At 42.8% G+C, this 27314-nt stretch overlaps 1 protein-coding gene across 1 annotated transcript in view; it reads right to left on the reverse strand.

The window, feature by feature from the left end:
- Positions 1-1060: 1060 nt before the first annotated feature.
- The window catches only part of MICALL2 (MICAL like 2), a 30904-nt gene continuing 4650 nt past the window's right edge, over positions 1061-27314 (reverse strand). Inside the window, exons 4-17 of the mRNA XM_073646161.1 lie at positions 21296-21450; positions 20978-21099; positions 19846-20868; positions 18177-18427; positions 17893-17986; positions 15972-16132; positions 12425-12601; positions 9583-9641; positions 8205-8328; positions 7310-7400; positions 7046-7119; positions 5246-5360; positions 3132-3181; positions 1061-1832 (exon numbers count right to left, since the gene is read on the reverse strand). Of these exons, the coding sequence (XP_073502262.1) occupies positions 1732-1832; positions 3132-3181; positions 5246-5360; positions 7046-7119; positions 7310-7400; positions 8205-8328; positions 9583-9641; positions 12425-12601; positions 15972-16132; positions 17893-17986; positions 18177-18427; positions 19846-20868; positions 20978-21099; positions 21296-21450 (2597 nt within the window). The 3' untranslated portion in view covers positions 1061-1731. The remainder of the gene's footprint in view (positions 1833-3131; positions 3182-5245; positions 5361-7045; positions 7120-7309; positions 7401-8204; positions 8329-9582; positions 9642-12424; positions 12602-15971; positions 16133-17892; positions 17987-18176; positions 18428-19845; positions 20869-20977; positions 21100-21295; positions 21451-27314) is intronic.

Below are 27314 nucleotides of genomic sequence, written 5' to 3' on the forward strand. Positions count from 1 at the left end.
ACCAGGTATATTGTTCTGTCATAGCAGCACAAAACATGGCGGTATTCTTTATAGGTAGTAAATTGCTGTACTAGTTTAGGCACCATATGGAAATATTCTTTATGTAGTAAAGCGCTGTATTGTTTCAGCACCATATAGCGGTATTCTTTAGTTAGTATAGAGCGGTTTTGTTTGTGCACCCGTATGGCAGTAGTTTTTAGGTGGTACGTGACCGTATTCTTTGGGAACTGTATAGCACCAGTCTTTAGATAATATAGGGCAGTATTCTTTATCAATATACTCATGTATTCTTTGAACACTGCATGGCGGGATTTAATAGGTTTAGGCAAAGTATGGCAGTATTCTTTAGGTAGTACATAGCTGTTTTTTTGAGCACCATATGGCAGTATATGGCTTTATTATTTGGACATTGTTGGTAAATAGTCTATCAGCGGCTATATCCTTTAGGTATTGTATGGCACCATTCTTTGGATAATATAGGGCAGTATTCTTTAGCAATATCTTCATTTATTTATTGGACACTGCACGGCGGTATTTTTTTATTGTTTTAGTCAAAGTATGGCAGTATTCTTTAGGTAGTACATAGCTGTATTGTTTGATCACCATATGATAGTATTTTTTAGGTAGTATATGGCATTATTGTTTGGACATTGTTGGTAAGTAGTCAATCAACGGCACATGGCTATATCCTTTGGGTACTGTATGGCACCATTCTTTGGATTATATAGGGCAGTGTTCTTTAGCAATATAGTGATGTATTCTTTGGGCACTGTATGGCAATATTTCTTAGGTAATGAATCGTTGTATTATTTGGACACGTCACAATTTTGCTATTGTATGGCAGATTTTAAGGGACTATCACTATGAAGCGTCAGCATGTCGCAGCAATACGTCATCACTCTCAACAGAACTAGGCAATCCTTACATGCCATATAGTAGACGGTGTGACGCCCCTCTGCCCCTGGTGAAACAGGTCCAGCACCCATCCACTTCCTACAACCCAATTTATAAAAGTCCCTGTATAATAGTATCACGCTCAGACAAGACGTACAATGACCCCTCTGATAATAAACAATACGTTTATTCAAAACTTTACTTACAAAATGGGAACATGGCTTATTAAATACAAGTGCACACAATGGAGTTTTAGCTTTTTTTTCCCCTTTCCAAAAGTCAAAAACCATGCACAAAAAAAAAAGCAAAGAAAACATAAATCACAACAGGGCCGGCCAGGTACTGCCGATAACGAACTCCAAGAATTTTAGTAGTCCTCTGTGTAAACTTTCGAGACAACAGGCACTTTGGACCTTGGATCAGCCGGGATTTGGCTCTTCACACATATAGGACATAGTTCACCGGCCCTTCATGGTAGGGATTATTGATCCTTACGTATAGGGATTGTAGCAGTGTCCACATGTCATGGCGTGGGCGGTATAAATAATGCGTGTAGATGGCAGTCGGCATCAGGAAGCAATGAAGGGAAATTCTCACGTAGTCTAGTTCCAGGAAGCAATCAGTATAATACCGCCACCTCCGGCTGAAGGACACTGAGGATTTCTAACCAGACCAGTTTTTTACTTCTTGAAGCGATATTCATATAACTAATGTCTGATACGGAGAAGAAAGAGTCGATGGCGGCATCAGATTGGCTCGTATTGGTCCTTCCGCCAGGGATGAGCTCAGCATGTGACACAGATATGGTGGATTACTGCAAGTCGTTCAAAGACGCTCCTAAGTTTTGTTCTTATCTTTCGGCTTTAACCAGCCGGAAAAGCTGAACCTGGATCTCCTCTTGATGTTTGGCTCCGGACTGGGCTGCTTCGGCTGGGAATCTGAAACAACAGGTTTAGGTTTAATGGAAAGTAAAACATAAAATCAAGGCTACTTTGTTATATACGGTATATTTTTTTTTTTTTATAAACAGCACCACCCTTGTAGTCAGGTTGTGTCTGGTATTGCAGCTCAGCTCCAATGAAGTGAATGGGGATGAGCTACTCACAAACTTTGCACAGGGTCAATGCTTATTTTTTTCAAAAAAAAGCAACCATGTTTTGCTTGTTTGTTTGTTTTTTTTTTAATAGCGCCACTTTTTTCTTGTGGCTGTGTCTGGTATTGCAGCTCAGCTTCATTCAAGTAAATGAGACAGAACTGCAATACCAGACCCAGCCTATAATCTAGAATGACAGACTCCTTTAACATGACAATGACCAAACACCATAAATTTACTGCGCTTGGTCCTGGACTTTAACCCTGAACCAATGAAAATTTATGAAGCAGGGTGAAAGCTTAAGCAACCTAATAGGAGAAAGTCGTCTCTCCAGGTGTCAAACATCCAGGAAACGTGGAGAAAACAGAAGTGGTTTATTACCGTGTCTGTCTTCCCTTCCACTGGCTACATAGCACTCAGTAATTCTGAAGGACCCGGCAATCACATGATCGCTGGGTCTCTGCCAGCATATCAGAACCGCTGGGTCCTAGCGAACTCACACTAGCTATGCCAATGATTTCAGTCACTGTAGGGGACTCACAAAAAAAAACTATCCAGCAAACAAAAAAAATCTGGACCAAAAGAAAAACAAATAAATAAAAAGATTGTTAATATAAAATATTAAAAAAATATATATTATATATATATATATATATATATATAATAAAAAAAAAAAACACAAGGCATGCACACGACCGTAATGACCTGTACAATTTATTCAACAGGATATTTTGTGTGAAATGTGAACAGTAGAAATTTTATGTATATAATATATAAAAAATATATATATTTTTGTTTTAGTATTTCTCTTGTTGGGAAAAAAAAATACAAAAATACAGTAGTTCACATGTACCCCAAAACAAAAATAAAAAATGATGCACTTTGTACCACGTAAAACTAAGCCACATTCAGACACGTCAGCAAAAAAAATAACGGTTGCTGAAAGAGGCAAAAATGCATAATATATATATATATATATATATATAAATAAAATAAACAGTCCAGGCATTAACGAGTTAACCAGCGGAATGTAGCATACCGACATTATTACAATTCAGTGCTGGTGTCTATTAACCCTTTATGTTTTGCTTGTAATAAGAAAACCCAAGAACTATAAACCTCGGTAGGCGTGTAATAAGCTTACCAGAATGTTTGCGGATCATATTTTCCATCATTTCATCCTCCTCCTTCTCCCTGTAATAGACGGTATTGTAAGGTAAGCATAGTGGTGAGAATACAAAATACTTAAAGACAGATGCTGACCAGCTATTAAAGGGTTACTGGATCTCATGATTAGCAGAATCTACTGTATATCCCAATGATGGGACTCCATGGTATGAAAGAGGCCATAGTTTCAGGTCAGATCTAATTATTTTCATCCACGGTCTATTGTGACTGATGCTGAGCTGCAATACCAGACACAGCCTACGGACCAGAGTGGCGCTATTTCTGGAAACAGTTTATTTTTTTTCTCTAATCCTTAACAGTCTCTATTTTTCTCTACTGTTTCCTTTCTCTGTTTTTGAACTTTTAAATTTTTGAAAACTTTTTTTTTTTTTTTTTTTTAAATATTTTTACTTTATTTCTCTAATTCCCAGTGATATAAAAGGGCAATTCCCTTATTTTTACAAGCAAAATCAGCACAAGTGATATAAATAATAGCTGTAGGGCCGGGATAATAAGCATTAGTATATATAACTCAGGCCTTGCTATTTTTAGGTATCTGGTGTTACTGGTTTTACTGGTCACGTTCTATTATACTGGTTTATGAGGACACTGGCATATAACAGCCATGAGGAAAGAGGATACATTTTCAACTGCTTTAATTGCCAGAAATCAAAAACATGTTGAGAGTTATAGGGCAGGGGATGAAAAATGGGGGAAAGAATTTAACCCATTCCCGGCTGCACTAATTTTCTTTTTTTTTTTTTCCTCCGTTTCTTCCAAGAGCCATAACTTTTTTTTTTCACATTTTTCCACTAATTGTTTTTTACGGGACGAGTTGTGATTTTAAATGACACCATTCATTTTAACCATATAATATCCTGGTAAAATGGGAAATAACTTCCAGGTGGGGTGGAATGGTAAAAAAAAAAAAACAATTCTGCCATTGTTTTTTTTTTTTCATTTCGTTCTGTATGGTGTTCATTGTGCGGTAAAAACGACAATGCGGCATGATTCTTCACGTCAGTAGGATTACGGCGATGCCAAACATGTAAGGTTTACTTCAAATATTTTAGTGGCTGAAGAAAATTCTGCATTTTTCAAAAAGAAAAATTTTCGTTTTTTGTTGCAATTTTTCTGAGACCCATAATTTTTTTTTAATGTTTCTGTCAATGGAGCTTGGTATTTTTTTTTTTATGTTCGCCAAGCTGGTGTTCTTTTTGGGGAGTGGTCGGGAACATGCTGCAAAAGTAGAGGGGTATGTGCTCAACCATAACGAAAAGGGGTATTTAGGGGTGTTCCTGGGTGGAACAGAAGAAGAGTTTCTGCAGACCTTTGGGTACCCATACGCTTTCAATAGTTGGCCAAACACTTCAGTGGATAGCCCTCCCCAATGGTCCCTCGACAGCCCTCCCCCCAATGGTCCCTCGACAGCCCTCCCCCCAGTGGTCCCTCGACAGCCCTCCCCCCCAATGGTCCCTCGACAGCCCTCCCCCCAATGGTCCCTCGACAGCCCTCCCCCCCAATGGTCCCTCGACAGCCCTCCCCCCAATGGTCCCTCGACAGCCCTCCCCATTGACCCCTCGACAGCCCTCCCCAATGATCCCTCGACAGCCCTCCCCAATGATCCCTCGACAGCCCTCCCCCCCAATGGTCCCTCGACAGCCCTCCCCCCCAATGGTCCCTCGACAGCCCTCCCCCCAATGGTCCCTCGACAGCCCTCCCCATTGACCCCTCGACAGCCCTCCCCAATGATCCCTCGACAGCCCTCCCCAATGATCCCTCGACAGCCCTCCCCAATGATTCCTCGACAGCCCTCCCCAATGATCCCTCGACAGCCCTCCCCACTGACCCCTCGACAGCCCTCCACAATGATCCCTCGACAGCCCTCCCCAATGATCCCTCGACAGCCCTCCCCAATGATCCCTCGACAGCCCTCCCCATTGACCCCTCGACAGCCCTCCCCAATGATCCCTCGACAGCCCTCCCCATTGACCCTTCGACAGCCCTCCCCAATGATCCCTCGACAGCCCTTCCTAATGATCCCCTGAACAACCTCGTTGGTAAGAGACGATACAGGAATATCTTTCTTACCGTATCCGGTCTTCATCCAGGCATTCGACAATCTCACTCCGGTCGTTGACTATGATCAGATACTTATCCAAAAGTTCCTTCTCTTTGGCTTTATCCCTTTCAGATTTCAGATGGTCTGAAAAGAAGGAATGTACAGTATATAGATGATCATACATGTGGCCAGCTTTAAGGGACAATGGACCATCTAAAGAGGCAGATAGTGATCGGCCATAATGCCCTCCACATTAGAAGAGACAAAAGTCTAAAGTCGACCCATTTTTCCTGGTTTGCTTGTCGTCGCCAAACATGTCTGTGTTTAGCATGGTGTAATGGGCTAAGAGACTGTAAGACATATCCGACACCACTTATCTTTCCAAGTAACAGATGTCTGGGCTGGTTACAGAGATATTCACAACTCAGCAAGTTATCGCCTATCCCTTCTTTCAAGAGCCCTCACTTTTTTTATTCTTTTGTCTACATAGACAAAGTGGGATTATTTTATTGCTGGACAAGTTGTGGTTTTGAATGACACCTTTCAAGGGCCCTAAGGGTTAACGTTTCTCCTAATGAAGAGTGACATGTCTGGCATGCCAGTGCAAGGAGACTTCTAGGCCATGCAATGATTCTCTGGGAAATTAAATATGCAAATTGCCTCTTCAGAGAGGAAGGGGACTTGAACTCTAGTGCCACCTGGTCAATCCTAAAAGTCAATATTGACCCTTTACCTTAGGATAAAAACAAAACCAGAATTTCAATTTGAAGACACGTGTTTCAGGGTATTGCCTCTCCTCAGTGCAAAGTATGAGATCTGATTTGGTTGCATGAGAGGCCCCTTACTAGGGTCTAAGGGGTAACATTTCTCCTTGTTGAGAGCGACATGCCTGACAAGCCAGGGCAAGGAGCCTTATAGGCCATGCAATGTTCCTCTAGGAACTCTCCTCTTGAGGATTTTTGCATGGCCTATAGGTCTCCTTACTCTAGAATGTCAGGCATGTCACTCTCCACTAGGAAAAACATTACCCATAGACCCCAATCAGAGGCCTCTCATACAGCCAAATCAGATCTCATGCTTTGCACTGAGGAGAGGCAAACACTCCGAAACACATGTCTGCTAATTGAGATTTTGGTTTGGATTTTATTTTAAGTCATGTGGCAAGGAATCGATATAGACTTTTAGGATTGCTACTTCCAATAGGTGAGTTCAAGTCTGTTCACATCTGTAACTTTTATTTTTCCTGTCGTTGGAGCTGTTCAAAGGGCTTGCTTTTCATGTGCCGAGCTGAAAGATTTTATATGATTTTGAAATATATATATGATGTTTTGATCACATTTTGTTCCATTTTATACCCTATGTGCGACAATAGGGGCCCGAAAGGTAAAGGGGGCCCCTGTTCTATAAGTAGTACTCTATGGTGAACTTGTGAATTTAATGGCTCAGAACTACTGGTGAATTATCAGAGCCATGTTCTCCGATGGGGAAGGAAGGGCTACAAATCCAGTTCTTGTACGGGGCCCTGTGGCTGATAACAGGGACCAATAGAATGCATAAACTGGATAGAACGGATATCTCTGTACCTTTTTTGTAATTCATATAGCTGCTGAGGATAGGAGCAGGTGTGGGACCCACAACCCGACACCCACTCACTCGGCTCCTGTAACCCTGCGGGCCGCTCCTTACCATTCCTTTCTATGGTGTGTCTCATCTACAGATCAGCGGTAGGTCCCCGGGGATTTCCCGCTTATCTCCAGCCGTCTGACAATAGTTGTGACTCACACACCTCCGGGTGATCTTATGGGTGACTTGCAATGTCCTAGTCTCACCTGGCTTGTTCATGAGGTTTCGGAGCTCAGTCTCCACGTCCTGCTGTTTGCTCTCCAGAGCCTGCTGCTTGGATCTGGAAGACATTGACAAAACCCATTAGGAGCCGGCACGTTGAGCGGCGGCCAAGCTACTATCATTCAATCAGGGCTTGTTTGCCAAGCCTAGAGTCTACCAACACCCCCTCCACCAGTGCAGGGCATGATCTAATGGGACCGGGTACAAGGAAATAACTACGGACGTGACACATCCGGCATGGTACTCACACGTAGTTCAGCTCCGATTCCTGTCTCAGCAGAAGCTGCTTCTCATGGATGAGCTTGAACCAGTCCACCATAAGAGAGTCCTCCGATTCATCTACATGACATAAGGGAGGACATTATTAGGTTTTCTTTTCACCAGATGACCCCTTTCTAGAACGATGTTCTCACGTATCCACCAGAGGTGAGAACTTAAAGCTTGCTGGGGGTCCGGATCCACACTGATCGGCAGAAAAGGGCACTTTCACCGCATTAGAATAGAGCGGTAGTGGGCATGCTCGACTGCTGCTCTATTATTTCCTTATAGGACTGCTGAGTTCGGAGCTCGGCCCCATAGAGAATGAATGGAGGGATAGTGGGCATGCTGGACCGCTGCTCTATTAATTTCCTATAGGACTGCCAAGTGCCGTGCCATAGAGAATGAATGGAGCGGTCGCGAGGGAATGGAGCGGTCGCGAGGGAACGGAGCGCTCAAGAGGGAACGAAGCGCTCAAGAGGGAATGGAGCGCTCAAGAGGGAACGAAGCGCTCAAGAGGGAACGAAGCGCTCAAGAGGGAATGGAGCGCTCAAGAGGGAATGGAGGGGAGCTAATCACATCTAGATTATACAGCTAGAATTGAATGTTAGCTCCCCCTAGTGGCAGCCGATGGCAAAGAGGCAGGCAGTTCAGTCGGATGCCCATCATGATAGAACGGTGGGTCTTTCTTTATGCTTTATTTAGCACTGACCCACAATGCCTATATAATTAGACTATGATGAAACATTGTAGTGTGTGCCAGTGCCCTCACAGTGGCTACATGGTGGCAGAGACTCCTTGATCCTGAAGTTTTAGGCTTAATTTCTATTCTGATTAACAATCCCAGAAAAAAATTTTTTGAGAAGTTATCAGCAAAGATCTCACCTCCATCACAACTACGCAGCTGCTTCTCCAAATCCACTCCCCGCTGCTCCAAGTAATCCAGCTCCTGCTCTATGATCTGGAGCTGTCTCTGGATCTCTTTTTCTGGAATGTATTCAGGACGGGTCTGCAATAGATCAGAGGAGCGTTTCACATCACAAACTAAGTGACCAGAGATAGTTAATAGAGCGTTATTGCAAATATTCCGTCATCATCAACTCATGACCTAACCGGTGAATAGGTGATCGGTGTGATTGCTGCACAGCCCCTTTAAGTAGCTAGGACCCGGTGTAATATAAAGGGAGGAGGCTTTCAAAATCGGCTATGGCAGCCCCCACTACTTTGGCACTGGTACACCGCTCCCCTTTTCTATGTAAAACAAACATCCCGTAATGGAAAAAGACGTGGCCACAGCTTTCTTAATTCTATGCCTAAGAGTCACTGGCTTTGTTGTCTACTTTAAAGGCAATGTCAGAAAAATCAGAAAGTGGCTAATTGTTTAAACCAGGTTTTTATGTTAAATGAATTTTTATTTTTTATCCTCCATTTGTATATTCAAACTGACCACTGGGCACAATACTAGACCCATACTGCCTGATCTGTACAGAAGACTGTTCAGCAGTCTCATTAGCATCACAGACAGGATTACAATGATCAATAACACCTCTATATACAGTAGATGACACAGGATCCACCATTCACAATAGGTGATGTCACAGCTCACCTCCTCCTCCTGTACAATGACAGATAACACCTCTATATACAGTAGATGACACAGGATCCACCATTCACAATAGGTGATGTCACAGCTCACCTCCTCCTCCTGTACAATGACAGATAACACTTCTATATACAGTAGATAACACAGGATCCACCATTCACAATAGGTGATGTCACAGCTCACCTCCTCCTCCTGTATAATGACTAATAACTCTATATACAGTAGATAACAAAGGATCCACCATTCACAATAGGTGATGTCACAGCTCACCTCCTCCTCTTGTACATTGACTAATAACACCTCTATATACAGTAGATAACAAAGGATCCACTATTCACAATAAGTGATATCACAGCTCACCTCCTCCTGTACAATGACTGATAACACCTCTATATACAGTAGATAACACATCTATTGTGGATCCTGTAACAGCCCACCTCCTCCCACCCCTCCTCAGTTAATACTTCTATACAAAGAGGGTCTGAGTCAATCTATTTTCTTTACTTTAGTGATATGAAAAAAATGTAAATAAAATTAATAAAAATGAATTTAAAATAATATATTTTTTTTTAATGTTAACACAAAAACCTTTATCTGCCCCTTGTTACACCACAATCTTTCAATACTTGGGTCGAATAATGGTCACGGAATATGACAAACCTTGTTAGGAGGAGACCCCACATTGTTGTTCTCTGCCAGACTAGAATTGGAGTTTTTACCTGGAAGAAAGGGAAACCATCAGTAAGCAGGTATACATGTATGCTTCATATGTTACCTACTGCGTATGACCTAGAACTGGGTACCTTCTCGCTCTTGATGTGAAGGGAGGGACGTTTCTGAACCTTCCCCAAGACGTTTTTGACATGGAGCACACTATTTGCCCACACATATTGTGAATGCACAAATGGGAGTACATCTCCACTATATCCTAGGGCATGCTGGGAGTTGTAGTTTCACAATAGATGGCGTGCTGCAGGTTGCTCATCTCTTCTTCCTCATTAACCATTATGGTCACCATTTTCTATGTAGAGTTTTTCAAGGAGATTTGGGAGCAAAAATTCTCCTCCAAAGCTCAAAACTCCTCAAAAAAGGAGTTTCCGCTCAGTTTCTGATCCAAAAACTCAGCAAAAAAGGCTCTGTGTGCACGTAGCCCTAATGAGGTTTTTGGGCAGATTTGGTGCACTTTTTTCTAGTTCATACAAGCCCCGATTCATTCTATTTTTAGTCTAGTTTTGCGCCTTTTTTCTCGTTTGCACCCGATTTATTATTCTATTTGAAACTTTTTTTTTAAGTCTATTTTACATGCGCTCGCCTGTTTTATTTCTTTTTTTGTTTTCCGCTTTGTGGGGGGACTTTAGCAATTCCAAATGTTTTCACCTGATATATCAATTGTGACTGTTTAAAAAGTTGCAAAATTTTGCGCAACTTCACTCCAGTCGCCCCTTTGTGGTATTTTTGAGTACGCCCAAAATTTGGCGCAATTTTTGTCATCAAAAGTTGTAAAAAAAAAACCTGTTCAAACAGGAAAAGGTAATTTTTTTTTTTTACTTTACACTTAGAACCGTATGCGCCATTTTGATGAGTTTGGTGCTAAAAACAGCAACTAATACAACGAGACAAAAAAAAAAGAGGAGGGACATACAAAAAAACTTGCAAATGATTAATCGGGACCACTGTGTTTTCTCCTGTGCGGTCTTATGCTTGTGCGCTGCATGGCCGGCCTGCTTGTGCGCTGCATGGCCGGCCTGCTTGTGCGCTGCATGGCCGGCCTGCTTGTGCGCTGCATGGCCGGCCTGCTTGTGCGCTGCATGGCCGGCCTGCTTGTGCGCTGCATGGCCGGCCTGCTTGAGCGCTGCATGGCCGGCCTGCTTGAGCGCTGCATGGCCGGCCTGCTTGAGCGCTGCATGGCAAGTTTACTTTTGCACTGTATTACGGTACAATTGGTGCTGGTCATTGTTATCACAAAATAAAAAATTTCAGCTCTGCTACCTCTGCATTAGGCCAGACAGCTGCAATGATTAAAGGCAGGAAGCACAGTTTAATGAATAGAACGTTCCCAGCATGTAGCGCTGAACCGCGCAGGAGATGGGGTGTACTTTTATATGGCTACAAGTGATGAGCGAGCATGCTCGTTTAATCCTTTCACCGAGCATGCTCGGGTGCTTTCCGAGTATCTTCTGCGTGCTCGTATATTATGTTGAGTCCCTGCGTCTGCATGATTTATGGCTACTATACAGCCTCAACATATGCAGGGATTGCCTGTTTGTTAGGGAATCCTCACATGTGTTGAGGCTGTCTTACAGCTGTAAATCATGCAGACGCAGGGACTCAAATATAATATACGAGCACGCCGAAGATACTCGGAAAGCACGAGAAAACGCTCGCTCATCACTAATGGCTACATATAACCATTAGGGCTATTAGATCAGCAGCAGCATTTACCTTTAATCCCTGTAATAAAGTCGGATACATTAAGATCTGCCTCTAAATTTAGCTCTGGGGAAGGAGGCGTCACCGGTGCTCACCTGATGGGAGTGATGACTTCCTACCACCCATGTCGTTAACGTGACTCACAAGGGCGAGGCCGGACTTGTGCAACTCGTCACATTGCTGAGATCACGGGATCACAAGCCCCAATGTTTACATCAATTCTCTTTCATTCGGAAGTTAAAAATAACTAACACCGATGTGACAAACTCTGCCCGACATGAGGGTGTGACAGGTGCCGCCAAACTGGGCATTTTAGCCACCGCCGATGAAAGGGGCACCACCGATAAGACTGGAAGCTGAGGTTAAAGGCCACCATGGATATTGTATAGTGGCATTATTTAATCCAAACGCCACCACCAATCACATATAGTGGCATTTAGACCATAGACCTCCAAGGATCTCATATAGCAGCATTATTTATACTAGAGACCACCACACATCTTGTAGATCAGCATTATTCAGACCCTATACCACAACGGATGTAGTATAGCAGCTTAATTTAGAAAGGAGACCACCATGGATCTCGTATATAAGCATTATATCAACTTGAGACCATCATGGACTTTGTATAACAGCATCATTTAGACATTACATTTATCCATCTGACAAATATGTAAGCACCTTTTATTTGGTCACTATATGTTGGTATAAATTAAGCACTTTGTGCAGTATATGCTAGTGGCGGCACTGTATAATAATGGTTTTTATGCAGCTATCATTTAAGCAGCATACAGTACGGGATGTATAATTTGGCACTGTATAGTATAGTGCACTATATGGCAGTACTTCATAGGAGTGCAAGAACAGGCACTATTAAATGTAATAACAAAAAATAAACTATGCCAATAAAAAATAAATACTCCCGCTAAAATGGGAAGAGTAAGTCTACCAATCTGGAGCCTAGGAGAGCTGCGTCCCACATCAACATTATTTTTCTTACCCCCATAGTGCTAGAATATACTAGTTTTTCTTAAAATACTCCCCCCTCCCCCCCAGGATACTCCGTCCTTACCAGATGTGTCATTTGTTGGAGTCTTGTCGGATGTCCAGTGCGAGCGCCAACTGGGCACCTCCGGGTCACGGGTCGCAGGGCCATCTTGCCACTTCTGCTCAGGTTTGGGCCAATCATTGATCAAGTCTATTTTGGGAACTAAAAGTTTCTTTTTGGCAGGGGCTACATTAGCCGATTCTAGACAGAAAACGAGATAAATCACTCACAACAAGAAACTTCATGGAAGATATAAAATGTATCACCTTAAGAAAAAATACTAGGAAAGAACTCAGGAAAAATAAATTAAAAAAAAGATCATTTCTGTCCAACAAGAAATCATCCATATAACAATGTCCTATAATATTAAGCCCATGACGTCCAGCAAAATGACGTCACCATAGGGAAAAAGAAGTCACTTGGGCTCAAACTTCCGGTTATAATGGAAGCGTCATGAACTTTAATGGGGTCTATCAGAGGCAGCAAGAATAACAGAGCCTAAAGCTAGTAATATAGTCTCAATAGCTGTCAGCGGAACGATAACGATCCCACCACCGTGCGAGATGACCACCTTTAAGGCCCCCCATACCCATTAGGAAGCTGTCGGCTAAAGGATCGGTCAGTAGACAGCCATCTCTCTCCTAGTGGCTCAGCTCAGGAGCCAATGGAAATCCAACATGATCCTTCTCTCACTCTACACATTATGCCAGAGAAGATTTAGGACCCCCAATAAATAATAGACTGCCGGCAGACTTCTCCGTTATTGGCGGGTTTGCCTGAATTTAATCTAGGGTGTATGGGGGTCTTTTTATTTTTTACATCTGCTTAGTGGTTTCCTTTTCTACCAGAAGCCTCAATGCTCTGCCGGATCTGTCGCTGATGGACCCCAATAATTTATAGTGGGACCATCAAATATTACATAATTTCCAATGCAGACACGACAACGTCCTGTTACATAATCAGATAGAGAAAAAAACACTGGCAAGGCAAAAAGAGAATTATAATGGTAATAGAAGGAATCTTGTTTGTTTTTTTTTTGTTTTGTTTTGTTTTTTTTTTATAACCCACAATATCCCTTTGAATTTTTTTAAGCCCCCCGAGAACCCCCTTTGTAGTGATGCAAAAATTATACATGCAGTCAAAGAATATATATTAAAAATAGAAAAAAAACCATCATGATGACAAATGTACTGTAGCACAAACAACTCTGCTACATCTGTGTAGAAATGATATATTTCTTTGTGCGATAAAACACCCCACACTCATACTGGCCGCCCTCATGCACGGGCATGCTATCTGTCATGTCTTTCAAAAGCCATCCTCACGCAAAAAAAAGGGGTTAAAACAGGTTTCCAGACAAAAGGAGAAGCATGCCGTCACACGCGGGAGTGATTGGGAGACTGACCGCACTCCGCTGCAAAGTCTCAGCCTGTTTCTGACTCATCAAGATGCTAGCTACTTACACTTTTGTGTCAGTCTTCACTGTAGCTCTGGCATTGTGTTTATGAACCAGGAAGATCAGGATTAATATTGCTATACTGTATTTAAAGGGAAACTCTCGTGAAGACAACACCAATCCGTATACCCTAACTGCTCCATCTATGAGCCTGACTCATCTGTAATACTACATTTGCTTAAATGCCTGGCTGGTGTTGGTTTTCTTGGAAAAACAGTTCTGTGTTGGGGGTGCCAGGAGCTGGACCTGGGTCAGTCCCTTCGGAAACCATTGTCTATACACCGTTAGGGCACTAGTCTGTTCAGGACCCCCCTCTCCAAGATATAATTGAGAGCCCATCTGTACGAGGAGATAAATGCATGACATCAATGATTATTCCTCATGTAATACTACATTTCTCCAGCAGTGGACGCTGTAGAGGAAATGCCTGGCTGGCTTCGGATTCACCGGGAAGAATCAAAAGGTTTCTCAATAGTGATCAACTGGTTAAAGTTGGCTGCTAGTCAAAGAGAACCTGTCGACAGATTAAAAGTATCCACTTTTGCTCTTATTTTATTCCTGCTCCTCCCCTGAGTATTCTGTAGTTTTGGGTTGTTGTTTTTATTAAATCCGCCATATGGTTCCATTGATATAGGCATTTTTAATGAGTGCGTCTTTTCCTGGTGGTTACTAAGAGGGTGCGTGTCTAAGGGTAACTATGCAGAGCTGCCTAAATACACACCCCCAAGGAACCTGCGAGCAATGCCCCCTTAGTAAAGACAATAAAAAATAGCACTAAATAAAAAGAATACTATGATGGATTTAAAGAAAAAACAAAACGGAATACTCCAGGGAACAAAATAACAGCACAAACTGGACACTTTTGACATTCGCTTTTTTAAAAAGAAGTGTTGTCTCCACGGAAACAGCCTTTTAAATCTTCTGCAGACGTAACATGTGATACTGATCAGTCAGCGATGCTACATGCGGGTTTATCAGACTATGGGGCCTCCTGGAACAGATCTTGAAAGTGTACGACATGGTTGAACTGCAAACACATGCAAGGGGGAAAGCAGGAGATAGGAGACATGCACAGATCACATATCACAGCACTGACGGGAGCGCTACGTGTGAAGGTCCGCCCAGCCGGATCACCACAGACGCCGCTCATTAGGGACTTATCTGATCTCGGTTTGCATTCTCAGCTAGGTATGAGAAGAGGTTAAAAGGACAGAAAAAGAAAAAGTCAAGATTGTTTAATACAGAAAAACGAGAGACATAAGCAGCTGCAAAGCAGCACTAGGCATGATACACAGACACTTTTTGGAAAGGAGAAGCCATGTTTTTCTAATCCTGGACAATCCCTTTAAATAGAGAGGTTATCACACATCTGCACAACTCTCTCCATTGAAACCAATGGGATCTACAATCAAGTAAGTTTCCATCCCATTCAATCTATTCTTGCAAAGCTCAAAGTTCATGGAAGCATCAGCTTTCCACCCTTTGTAACTGTTAACTATGGCTCAGTGGCTGGCACTATTGTGCCGCTGCATTGGAGCCCTGAGTGCAATGTCTGCATAGAGTCTTGCAGCTATACATGTGTAGATTTAGGTTAGGGCTACACGACAGCTTTTGTCATGACAGTTTATGCCACCAAATATAACCCGAGTGAATGGGATCTCACTGCAACCCACAAGCCAAGTCCGCCGGCCAGGACAAGCCAAGTCCGCCGGCCAGGACAAGCCAAGTCCGCCGGCCAGGACAAGCCAAGTCCGCCGGCCAGGACAAGCCAAGTCCGCCGGCCAGGACAAGCCAAGTCCGCCGGCCAGGACAAGCCAAGTCCGCCGGCCAGGACAAGCCAAGTCCGCCGGCCAGGACAAGCCAAGTCCGCCGGCCAGGACAAGCCAAGTCCGCCGGCCAGGACAAGCCAAGTCCAATTGTTTCTGACTTTTTGCAACTTGCTTGCCGCTGTACCTTGCGGGTCGCAGTTCGACTCCATTCACTTGCATTAGCGCAGTTTAGCCCCTGCCTAAAAAAGTGGTGAATGATCATCACAGACTGCCTCTGCAGGAAGAGATAAGCGGTGCCTATGTATCACTGCTCGTTCCCGCATAGTAGTCATGTATTATTTTTTACCTGTGACTACCGGGCTTGGTGTAGTAATTGGTGCAGCTGGCTGAACTGGCTTATTCTCTTTGCCTGCAGGGTTTGGAGTGGCGATGGTGATAGTTGTTGGCTTCTTGGGAGTTGTAGTACTCTCCGGTTCCTTTGTCGCTGGCTTCGGCTTGTGCACAGTACTGGGAAGAAAATAAGAGACATTACAGGGTATACAGAAACGTCTGCACGTAGAGGCAATCTGTTAGTGACGACATGAGGGGAAGATGTGTGTGATCTCTGCGGTCTGGAGGAATGAATGGGGCTTATTAATGAAGTGTTTTCCTGCACGCAGGGGGCAGATCTGCAGCAGCGGGGTCAGCAGTCCCAGGATTTTTCCCAGGCACCCGCTGTAAACACACATCTGTCTAAAGCCATGCAAATATCCTAAAGCCGACACTTGCTTGGAATGAGCCTGGAGTTAATCAGCGACACAGTAATTCATGTAAATGATTCTATTTAAAGAGACGTCTTAACGATTCCAAGACGCCCATATAGCCGAGCGAGACGGGAAAGAATTCTTACAGAAACTCAGGGATTTGAAAGTAGCTTTTATGGGGGAATGTCCCTCCTTAAGGAGACCAGCTGTGGAAGGAGTCTTGGCAATGCTCCATGGGGGGAAAAAAAAATGAAAATCATCCCTTTTCTGAAAAAAAAAAGATAAAAAACTCTCACCAGTGTCACTTATTGCAAGAGAGACAATTTGCATATTTTTCCCATGGAGCATTTCCATATACAGCCTGTCTCCTTAAAGGATTTATTTCCATCTTGAGAGATGAGGGTTATTAAAATTTGCAGCCAATCTTGAGATACAATTTCCTTTGTTTACAGCTCGTTGCCTAGGAAACCGACCACTGCTGTTGTCTAGTTGTAAGCACTGTGCTGAAGCTACCATTGATCCTGTTCAGCTTCCAAGAAATAGAGCGTTTGTATGCACAGTGCATGTTCGGCCACCGCTGCTAAACACCAGAGGGGTGGTCGGTCACCCAGGCAAAGAAAGGTGCTAATATCTCAAGAACAGGTAAACATTTTAATAAACAGTACATTACAAAACTTGACAAAAATCTGACAATTCCCATCTATGAAGATTAAAATCCCTTTAAGGAGAACTATTAGAGAAGAGAATAAGTTTGCCTATTTTTCCCTTGGAACATTTCCGTACACTGTTGGTCACTTTATGGAGAGTCAGTCCCTCGAAATTTGTAATAAGGGTGTCTAAGGCAGCCTGCGAAATTCTCCTCTGCACTGATGAAGGTCAAGTACCCTGGAAAAGTTGGTGTTTGGCTTGTTAAACAGCTGTGACATAGACTAATAGAGTGTCTACCTCCAATAGGTTGCACTGGAGATAAAGTTGTACTTCCTTCTAGAAGAGAGCTAATTTGCATGTTTTTCCCCATTAAGCACGGCCAATAAGTCTCCATACTCAGCTGGTCTCCTTACGGTGCGTCAGTACCTCCCAAACTTAGTGGTAAGCAAAAAAGTTCCACAAACTTATGTAAGATCTCCCAAGTAATTCTGGAGTTGGACGACTGACCTTGTGGTTGGGCCACCAAGGCAAAGTTCACATTCAACATGTAAATTCCCACTTGTGGGACACTTAAGCCTTGCCTCCGAATTTCCTATACTGCACATAATAGCGTCATCCACTTTGTAAGCGTTAATGTTAGAAGGTATAAAACAAAGCCACCCAAAATATGGAAAATGGGTAACCTGAGTTAGAAACCAGGCTTCATTTTAATTTCAGAAATAGCGCCACTATAAGAAGCATCTGGTATTGCAGTTTAAGTGGATATTACAATACCAAGAAATAGCCCAGGGGCATAGTGGCGCCAATTCTGGCAAAAAGTAAGCCCCTTTGTCTAATCTTAAGACAACCCCTCTTTGCTCTCCTGCAGAACCTTACCGATTGACAGTGGGTTTCTTGTCCACGGACTTCAGCATTGACCTCCAGTCTTCAGGGGCTTCAGATTTTGACACTTTGTTGTCAGAATGTTGTGCTGAAATGTTAAATAAGAGAAAGTAAAAGTCAAACCTCTTTGGCATGGACTTCAGAGCAATCAGATACAGAAGAGAGGACGGAAAGCACCGAGCAGGAATGTGCAGATGAAGCCAAGTTATCAACATGTTCTCAGCAAAGCTTTCCCACAAGGAGATCCAATTAAAGACCCGTGACTGAAAAACACCTACTTTTTGAAGAAGATTCCTCCACCTTCGGGACTCTGCCAGGACTTGGCACACTAGGCTGTGCAGGTTGTATACGAGGTGCTGGAACAGGAGTTTCAGAAGCTTTGCTGATAATGGGTGATGGGGTCCTTTTCGGGGGCTCGGGAATCAACACAGATGTTGTCACTTTCGTTTTTCTTTCTTTCGGAACAGGTTTCTCAGGCTCAGTTTTGGGAGTAGAAACCACTGTTACATTTGGCTGCGGATCCAGTGACCTGGAAAATAATTGTGTTAAAAAGAAATTGCTGGTGACCACAGAGGTAAGTTTATGTTCATCCCTAGGTCATCACTGGCTGTATACGGCCGCTTGGGTAACAGAGTGGACCTCTTGTATTAGGTTGACAAACATAGACCATGTTTGTTTAAGAGCAAAAAGACTCACAGGATCCATCAGTTACACCGGTACTCCATGATGGCTGGACCAGGACCCCGAGAACCTCCTCCTACCTACTATCATCCCCGACACCTCTTCCGATTGGTAGGCCTGAAGCAACATCATTGTTGTGGCCTGATGGCAGCACACCAGGCTTACTAATCAGAAGAGGCACCGGGGATGAAGACAGGTAAATGGAAATTGGCGGAAAATCTTTTTGCTCAATTCAACTACTGACCACAAATCCTAAGTGTCTATACATAATCTATCCGGATTTATTAGCTACATGATGATGGCTTTGATCCATCTCGAGGTTCAGGTGACTACATGATCTAAAATCTGCCTTTACAGCTTGCCATATACAATGGATTGTCCAGTTTGGAAAACCCATTTTCATATATCCTATTAAGAATCCTACAAAGGGATCTCAATTTTAGGATCCTCTTCTCTTGGCATGAATAAAAAGCATTTATAAAGAGCTTCTCCCTCCTTGGAGGACATGTCCTGTTCGCTTCTTCCTTTTTGGAGGACATGTCCTGTTCTACATTACACAGACTTCTCAATTTGATTGGGCACTGTGTGATAGTTAATTTCTTCAAGGTATGCTCACAGATTATAGCCGAATGCTGCGATCTCCAGCCAGAAGACACTTTGTGATCATCCTATTGTCATTGGATTCTTCTAACAAGTAGGGAATGGCCAACGCAGAAAACCCATTTTAAGAAAATCTGTCAGCAGGTCAAAAAAATGTTCAGCTCTTATTTTATCCCCATTCTGCTTTTCTTTTTTTTTTTTAAACCTGCTATACGGTTCCAGAAATATGCAACTTTTTATATGGTGCTACTTTTTATGGTCTTTACAATGAGGTGTGGCTGCAGAGCAGCCTAAGGACACTCCCCAGAGGATCCTGTGAGCAACACCCCCTTGTAAGGATCATAAAAATTAGGCACTGAATAAAAAAAGCTCACATTTATGGAACCATATGGTGGATTTAAAAAAAGAAAAAAGCTGAATAAATCAGTAGAGCAGCAGGAATAAAATAAGAGAAAAAACGGTCTACTTCTGACCTGGTGAAAGATCTTCTTCAAAGTTGGCTAACCAGGCCAAACAATCTGCCTTTGGTTATTTCTTCAATATACTTCTCTCCTATCAATAAACTATATAGAGATAAAATTCTCCTACCAAGTAGAATTACAATGTAGTCTCAAAAAATACAATAGGAGGTCAGCAGATCCAATGACCTTACAAGCGAACTCGTACCTTTTTGGAGGAGGGGATATGCTGCTGGAAGTGTCTGCTGGTTGAGAAGACTTCGTGGGCGAAGTACCCGGAATATTTTTCAAGAGAAAGTTCCTAGCTTTATCTTTTTCAGCGCTGACCTCAGATGTTCGTGGTGTTATGTTAACAACCACCGATCCCCCAGGCCCATTGGACACAGATATTTTTGGAGATTCTCTTCCATTCGAAGACTGGTTGGTTGTTGGCTCTGATGGAACAGGACTTGACTGAAAAAACTTCTCACGGGCTTCCTTATTTTTGGCGGTTGATGAAAGCCAAGGCTTTAAGGAGGCATTTGGTTCCTTTTTGTCATCTTTAGCAGCTGAGGAAGACCACTTTCCATTAGACAGGGAAGACACAGTTATGACATTTCCCGAGGCACCAGTGATTTTGTTCTGTTGACTTGAATCTTTTTGGGCGTCTTTGTGAGACGAAGAGGAGTGATTAATGTCTTTATTCCCTTTATTTGCCTGTAAATACCCAGTTGTTGGGCTGCTGGACATATTTGAAGCCAACTTTTCCTTATTTGAGCCTGATGGGCTAGAGATATTGGTTCTTGATTCTGGGCTACCATAAAATCCGTACGCTGTCCTGTTTGTGGATTCATGCTTGATTGTGTTTGGAGAAGTAGGAACATCCTTAATGACTGGAGATTGTACAGTAGAAGTGGTCTTATATCCAGACTCCTTCCCCGTTTTACTAGAGACATCAGTAGTGTTTTTGTTGGCAAAGCCAGAAGCAGTTCTGTTAGTTAGCTCTGGGACAGACGGACCTGTGGTTTGCCAAGATCTGCTGGGAGGGGAACTGCTTGGTTGACTTTTTGAAACAGGGCTGCTCCGATTAAATCCTGAAGAAGCTAATATAGGCGTATTTGGTCCAGTGAATGAAACATTAGTAGGAGTAGGGGAGGGATTGTTACAATGGAGATTGGTGCAGACTAGTGTACTCGGATGGTCTCCTATTTTATAACCGCCCTGCTGTAATGTTCTTGAACACCGTTTACACCTGAAAAAAAGGTCGAAAATATATATTTTTAATGGCCAAGTATAACAGAGGGCCTTCAGATGATGCACAGTCTCAGCTACCATGGACACTTTATGTCGGCAAGACCTACCTGAAGCAATTCCTGTGATAGAGCTTCCCATCGGCCATGTGCCTCTGAACCAAGTGGACATGTTCACTGCAGACGGCACAGATGCTGCTTACTGCGCTGTTAGGATTAATTTCTCTAATGCCCTAAAAAAAAAACGAAAAAAAGAAACCCTTGTCAATACAAAAACTTAACCAGTAAGGAATATGAGAAAGAGAGCCAAGGGTAAGAATCGAGAAGTCACAAGATGACCCATTAGAGATCTGGCTTTTCTCTGATTTTGGAAGTAGGGTGTGCAATTCTGAAGGATCTGGGATCAAACTGAATCATATATGGTCTTACCGCTCTAACTGGGGCGTTCTCAACAACAGCTGGGCTGCCCTTATGTGCCGGTTGAGTAACGGTTGTGGGTTGAGGAACATAGCTGGTAACTTTCTTTCCAGCCGGTTCCTCAATAGCATCTGGAGGAGGACGTTTCACACCTGCCATGCCTCCAACTGGAAAAAAAGATTAAGAGCGTTAACCACAAATAATCCTAAGGTGTTATAAAAGTATAAAAAAAAGGTTCTTGCTGGATGGGCAAGGCAAGTTATAGTAAGGTTGGTGGAACAGATTTAGACTTTTATTAGCACTAACATTGCTCCTCATCACACCCTCCTCTTGAATTGCTCCTCCTCACACCCTGGTCTCACATTGCTCCCCTGGCTGACCTGGGCTCACACTTCCCCTCCGCTCCTAGCCCATTTTGGATTGATCCCTCGCACACAGCCTGTGTTCGAAATTAAACAAAATGTACTGTCGTTGGGGGCCCAAGAAAATTAATCTAAAAGGAACTCACCCACTCTTGCCACCTAAATGTCATCCCATGCAAAAACGGGACCAACTTAATTCATGTGATACTCCACAAACCCCAGTTAGTCTCTTGCTTTCCCACGCTATGTACCCAATAAATATGTAGTAAGGGACCCACAGATCCATGGGAAAAGAATAAAATAACAATTAAATGTAAAAGTGAAGGACAGAAGGTAGCGAGATAGATGGGGTCCAGATCCTACGTCTTGGAGCATTTAGGCATCATGATGGTTTTGGCATCTTTTCAGCAGATGAGGTTCCTTTAATGTTCCCTACAGATGAATTCTATTATTCAGCCAGAAATCATAGCGAGCGTATTCATGCATGCAGTGCTAACCAGCGATCCATTAACGAGGATAATGAAATCACACCACACAAGGAGACTTTCCTACAGACTGTAGCTAAACAATACCCATGTTGTTTTCTTCATTACCGGGCAAACAAGTAACAGAAAGGAACACATTTAGAAACAACTTTTCCTCCTGCTGAAGAGCCTAATTACAACAGCTGAAGCCTCCTCCATGGCGGATTCAGGGCAGAACGGCAGCCAACTTCTATGTAAACAGCTTGTGTATTTACTCAGGAAATATTTCATGTACACACCTTAATCCCAAGCTCGATTTAGAAGAAAATCAAGTGCTAACATAGGAGCAAAAAAAAAACAAAACAGCAAATTTGGAAAGTCCTGCAATGATTTCGGTGAAACTTTTTGGGACTCTTCAAAAAAGTTTTAAAGGTAAGTGAATACGGAATCTATTCGAGGTGGTCCAACCCATTGAGTTTTTCAAGAGGAAGATGCTTCAGAAAACAGCAGAAAAAATTCTCTGAAGTGTTTGTAACACTTTGGGGGTAGTTTCCTGAGCAAATTTTCAGCCTTTTTTTTTTTTTAGTGTTGCAGCGCTTTTCGGACTTTGTTTTAAACTCCATAAAACAATGAAGAAACCACTAACCTTTCCAAGCAAAAACGCTGGCAATACGCTCAAAAATGACGGCCAGACTTTCCGCTGACTTGTATTGTAAAAGATAGAACATAAAACAGCTTTGTCATCTTCGGAAACATCAAAAAGACGCTCAAAAGACTGAACATATGAATAGCAAGTCGTCTTCACATCCAAATACATACATTCAGGCTTTTGAGCGTTTCCTAGGTGCTTCTTCAGGGGGATTTTGGAGTGACCTGCCTGAAAAAGTTGTGTGCACATACCATAATAGTCACTTTCTTGGGGTGAATTGTCTTAGTTAAAATTACAAAACAAGCAATTTTTCTGAAGAACTGAGGGATTTTTAGTTTTAAAGTTTACAGTTTGTTGCCTCGGTGAAAAGCCACCTTGCAGTCTCAGAGAGGCCTGTTATCTAGACAAGGCATACATTGCCCTGATCTCTATATTTTACAGCCTGCAAGCATCACTCTGAAGGTGGACGGATTGCTGGATCCAAACAAGCTTCAGTTTCCTCTGTGCTTCACATATGCTGCAAAGGCAAAGTGACTTCTGCTTGCAGCATGGTAGAGCTCGCAAGTTTTAGGAGAGCAGCAAGCAGGAGGCAGAGGATTAGAACACTACTTTTAGGTTTATATCAATATAGTTTATTGAAGAGCACTCAAAAGTCAAATTTTTCTACAGAGAAACATGCCCAAAGCTGATGCCACTGCAGCAGAGAGGGAATGTCCACAGCAAAGATGGAAGAAATAGCTTGTGTGTAATAAATAGCCAGGTTAAATTCTTTTGAATTGTTAAGCACTGCGGAATATGTTCGCGCTATATAAATAAAGATTAATATTATTATTACTTAAATAGACTAAAGCTGGCCAATGGTTATCTAATCAAATATTTTTTTAAGGTGTTCTGATCCCTGATTATTGGTGTCATCAGTGAAGGGGTGGGCCGGGTCCTTAGACACCAAACAAACCAAGAGACAGTATATTTTTTGAGTGTGACCCTTTATAGAGCTGGTACACTGCCACTCTTCTCAAGGATAAGCCGAGTGCTTTTGCTCCTTTATTTGAGAGACCAATTCAGAATATGGACCCCACAATGATCAACACTTGCAAAAAAAAAAAAAAGACTAACATTCTAAAATGTGTCCTTTCAGGGTGCTCATAAGATTGGATATAATTCGCATTCACCCCCTACTATCCAACATGTACAGTGGGTACAGAAAGTATTCAGACCCCTTTTAATTTTTCACTCTTTGTTTCATTGCAGCCATTTGGTAAATTCTAAAAAGTTCATATTTTTTTCTTATTAAAGTACACTCTGCACCCTATCTTGACTAGTGTTGAGCGAATTTGTTCGGCATTTCAAATTAGTGTTCGGGGTTCCGGCTTGTTCGCACCAAACAATCGGCTCCGCCCACAATTGGGACCACCGGAAGTCTTCCTAGACCTGGCCATCCAGCCAAACTGAGCAATCGTGGGAGAAAAGCCTTGGTGAGAGAGGTAAAGAAAAACCCCAAGATCACTGTGGCTGAGCTCCAGAGATGCAGTAGGGAGATGGGAGAAAGTTCCACAAAGTCACTGCAGCCCTCCACCAGTCGGGCATTTATGGCAGAGTGGCTCGACGGAAGCCTCTCCTCAGTGTAAGACATATGAAAGCCGCATAGATTTTGCTCAAAAACACATGAAGGACTCCCAGACTATGAGAAATAAGATTCTCTGGTCTGATGAGATGAAGATAGAACTTTTTGGTGATAATTCTAAGCGGTATGTGTGGAGAAAACCAGGCACTGCTCATCACCTGCTCAATACAATCCCAACAGTGAAACATGGTGGAGGCAGCATCATGCTATGGGGGTGTTTTTCAGCGGCAGGGACAGGACGACTGGTTGCAATTGAAGGAAACATGAATGCGGCCAAGTACAGAGATATCCTGGATGAAAACCTCTTCCAGAGTGCTCTGGACCTCAGACTTGGCCAAAGGTTCACCTTCCAACAAGACAATGATCCTAAGCACAATGCTAAAATAACAAAGGAGTGGCTTCAGAACATCTCTGTGACCATTCTTGACTTGCCCAGCCAGAGCCCTGTCCTAAACCCAATTGAGCATCTCTGGAGAGACCTGAAAATGGCTGTCCACCAACGTTCACCATCCAACCTGACGGAACTGGAGAGGATCTGCAAGGAAGAATGGCAGAGGATCCCCAAATCCAGGTGTGAAAAACTTGTTGCATCAATCCCAAGACGACTCATGGCTGTACTAGCTCAAAAGGGTGCGTCTACTCAATACTGAGCAAAGGGTCTGAATACTTATGACCATGTCATATTTCAGTTTTTCTTTAATAAATTTGCAAAAATTTCTACATTTCTGTTTTTTTTCAGTCAAGATGGGGTGCAGAGTGTAGTTTAATGAGAAAAAAAATGATTTTTTTAGAATTTACCAAATGGCTGCAATGAAACAAAGATGGAAACATTTAAAGGGATCTGAATACTTTCAGTACCCGCTGTATAGTGGTGTCCCCAATCTCTCTCAATGGCCGATGTCAAGGAAAGAAGGATCAGCACGCCCAATCCTATGTTTACTAGTGGCAACTTTTCATCCATAGAGAGTCTGGCAGGGACTTATTTCTCCAACCCCACTGAAAACACCGCCATGCTTGGCCGAACATGGTCCACAGGGAAGTAAGGAGGAATAGCTGTCGGCCAAAGGAGCCTCTAAGCCAACAGCTATGTAATGTACATGGGTATGAGAGCAGCATGGTGGCCATTTATCACAAGAGCCAGGAATTTCCCATAACTGGGAGTGAAACTATTGTGCACTTCGGGACTTTTTCAAGGATAATTAAATCACACCGGGTGGACGGTAAAACTGGTTTCACTTTCCACATCTGCCGGGTTACTGCATGTTCTGAATTTCTCTATTGTTTCTCTTCTTGGAGTTAAAGACCCATAACCTAGATCGTAACTGCAGCAATTTATCGCAAAACCACTCATGGATGACCTCTAATTCACGTTCCAGACGCCTTAAGAAAAACATTGACAAAAGTTTAAAAGCTCAAAAGGGTTGTATAGAAATCCTATAGTCAAATTCCCTATTAGGAAACTCAGAGTTGATGATGGGGTCCTTCCTTCAGGACCTACTTTTTTATGCAGAGCAGGCATCATCTAAAAAGCGAGTCTTTTCCTGTGGTGGACTCGGCACATTTGTGTATTTCACAACGCCAACATTTATTTCATTAAGCTATGGTGGCGCTGCTGAAAAATGAACACTTTCCTGACAGATTACGAGTTGACTTACCCATACACACTAGACTGAAGTTGACCCATCCCGCTGATAACTTCGAGACTGGATAACAGGTCTTAGGTGTATGAGGGTCCCAAGACTCTCTGGACAGATGATTTCGGGAGAAAAGGATCAAACTTGGGGAAATTCAAGAGATAGGCCGCTACGATGGGAGTTTGGTAGCGACTCTTCACAGAGAACACAGAAGGGCTTGGCCGAGCTGATCGTTCCGGTGTATGGCGGAGCAGGGAAAGATATCTGATGTGTATGGGGGCCATGTCTGTTCAGTTTATTAGTCTGAATCGCTTCTAGAAAACCAGAATGGTCACAATTACACCTACCCTGCACCAAAATATGCTGATTTATACAGCGTTTCGAGCAGGTATTGGCCATTCGAGTCTATAAAGCTGAATGACAACACTCGTAGACGCTGCAACAGTGTCCATATTGGTCAGCAGCTAACTAAACAGCTATTACTAGGACACGACAGAAAAGTTGCAACTTGTAGGCTTAAAAGAAATATGCCGGCAGGATTTCTCCCCCAAACTATTTACATGTGCATGCAGTTCTTCCAAAGACAAGCCCAGTAATACCTTTACATATCCAGTCTGTTTCTCCATACTGAGAAATCAGCGTTTGAATTGATATGCAAATGAGGCTGAAGAGCTATGGTAGATCTGAAGCCTCTGTCACTTCAGCTCTATTCCCCACCTAGTGTCGCCTCCTCCTGCTTGACTGACAGCCTCTATGCAGGCAAATGAGTCATCAGTCAAGGAGGATGTGGCCATGGGCGGGGAATAGAGCTGGAGTGACAGAAGCTTCAGATCTACCATAGGTCTTAAGCCTCATTTGCATGTAAATTCAAACACTGATTTCTCAGTAATGGAGGAATGGACTGAACATGTAAAAGTATTGCTGGACTTGTCTTTGAAAGAGCTACATATAAATAGTTTGGGGGATGGAATCCTGCTGACAGATTGCCTTTATGTGAAACTTTCTTTGTCATTTTGTTTTTAGTTTTAGTGGAAAATATCATTTTAACATTTTTTTTTGGTTCTATTTTAATGTTTCAATATCATGTAACTACTTGAAGTATTTAACACTCCATGTATAAAAGCAAGGGGCCAGGGTAGAGGTCGTATCGTCAGGGCACATTCCTCATTGCTTGCTAGTTGGAAGAAGTTTCACCCTTGTATGAGGAGCACAATTGAAAACATTTTGAACAATCCTCCCGGGAGACTGAGTCCTTTCATTTCTTTTTCACTAAGGAGGGCTTTCCCACAGAGGAGGGG

Source organism: Phyllobates terribilis, unplaced genomic scaffold, assembly GCF_046119375.1.
Source record: "Phyllobates terribilis strain yellow unplaced genomic scaffold, ASM4611937v1 Scaffold_9__5_contigs__length_417890890, whole genome shotgun sequence".
Taxonomy (NCBI): domain Eukaryota; kingdom Metazoa; phylum Chordata; class Amphibia; order Anura; family Dendrobatidae; genus Phyllobates; species Phyllobates terribilis.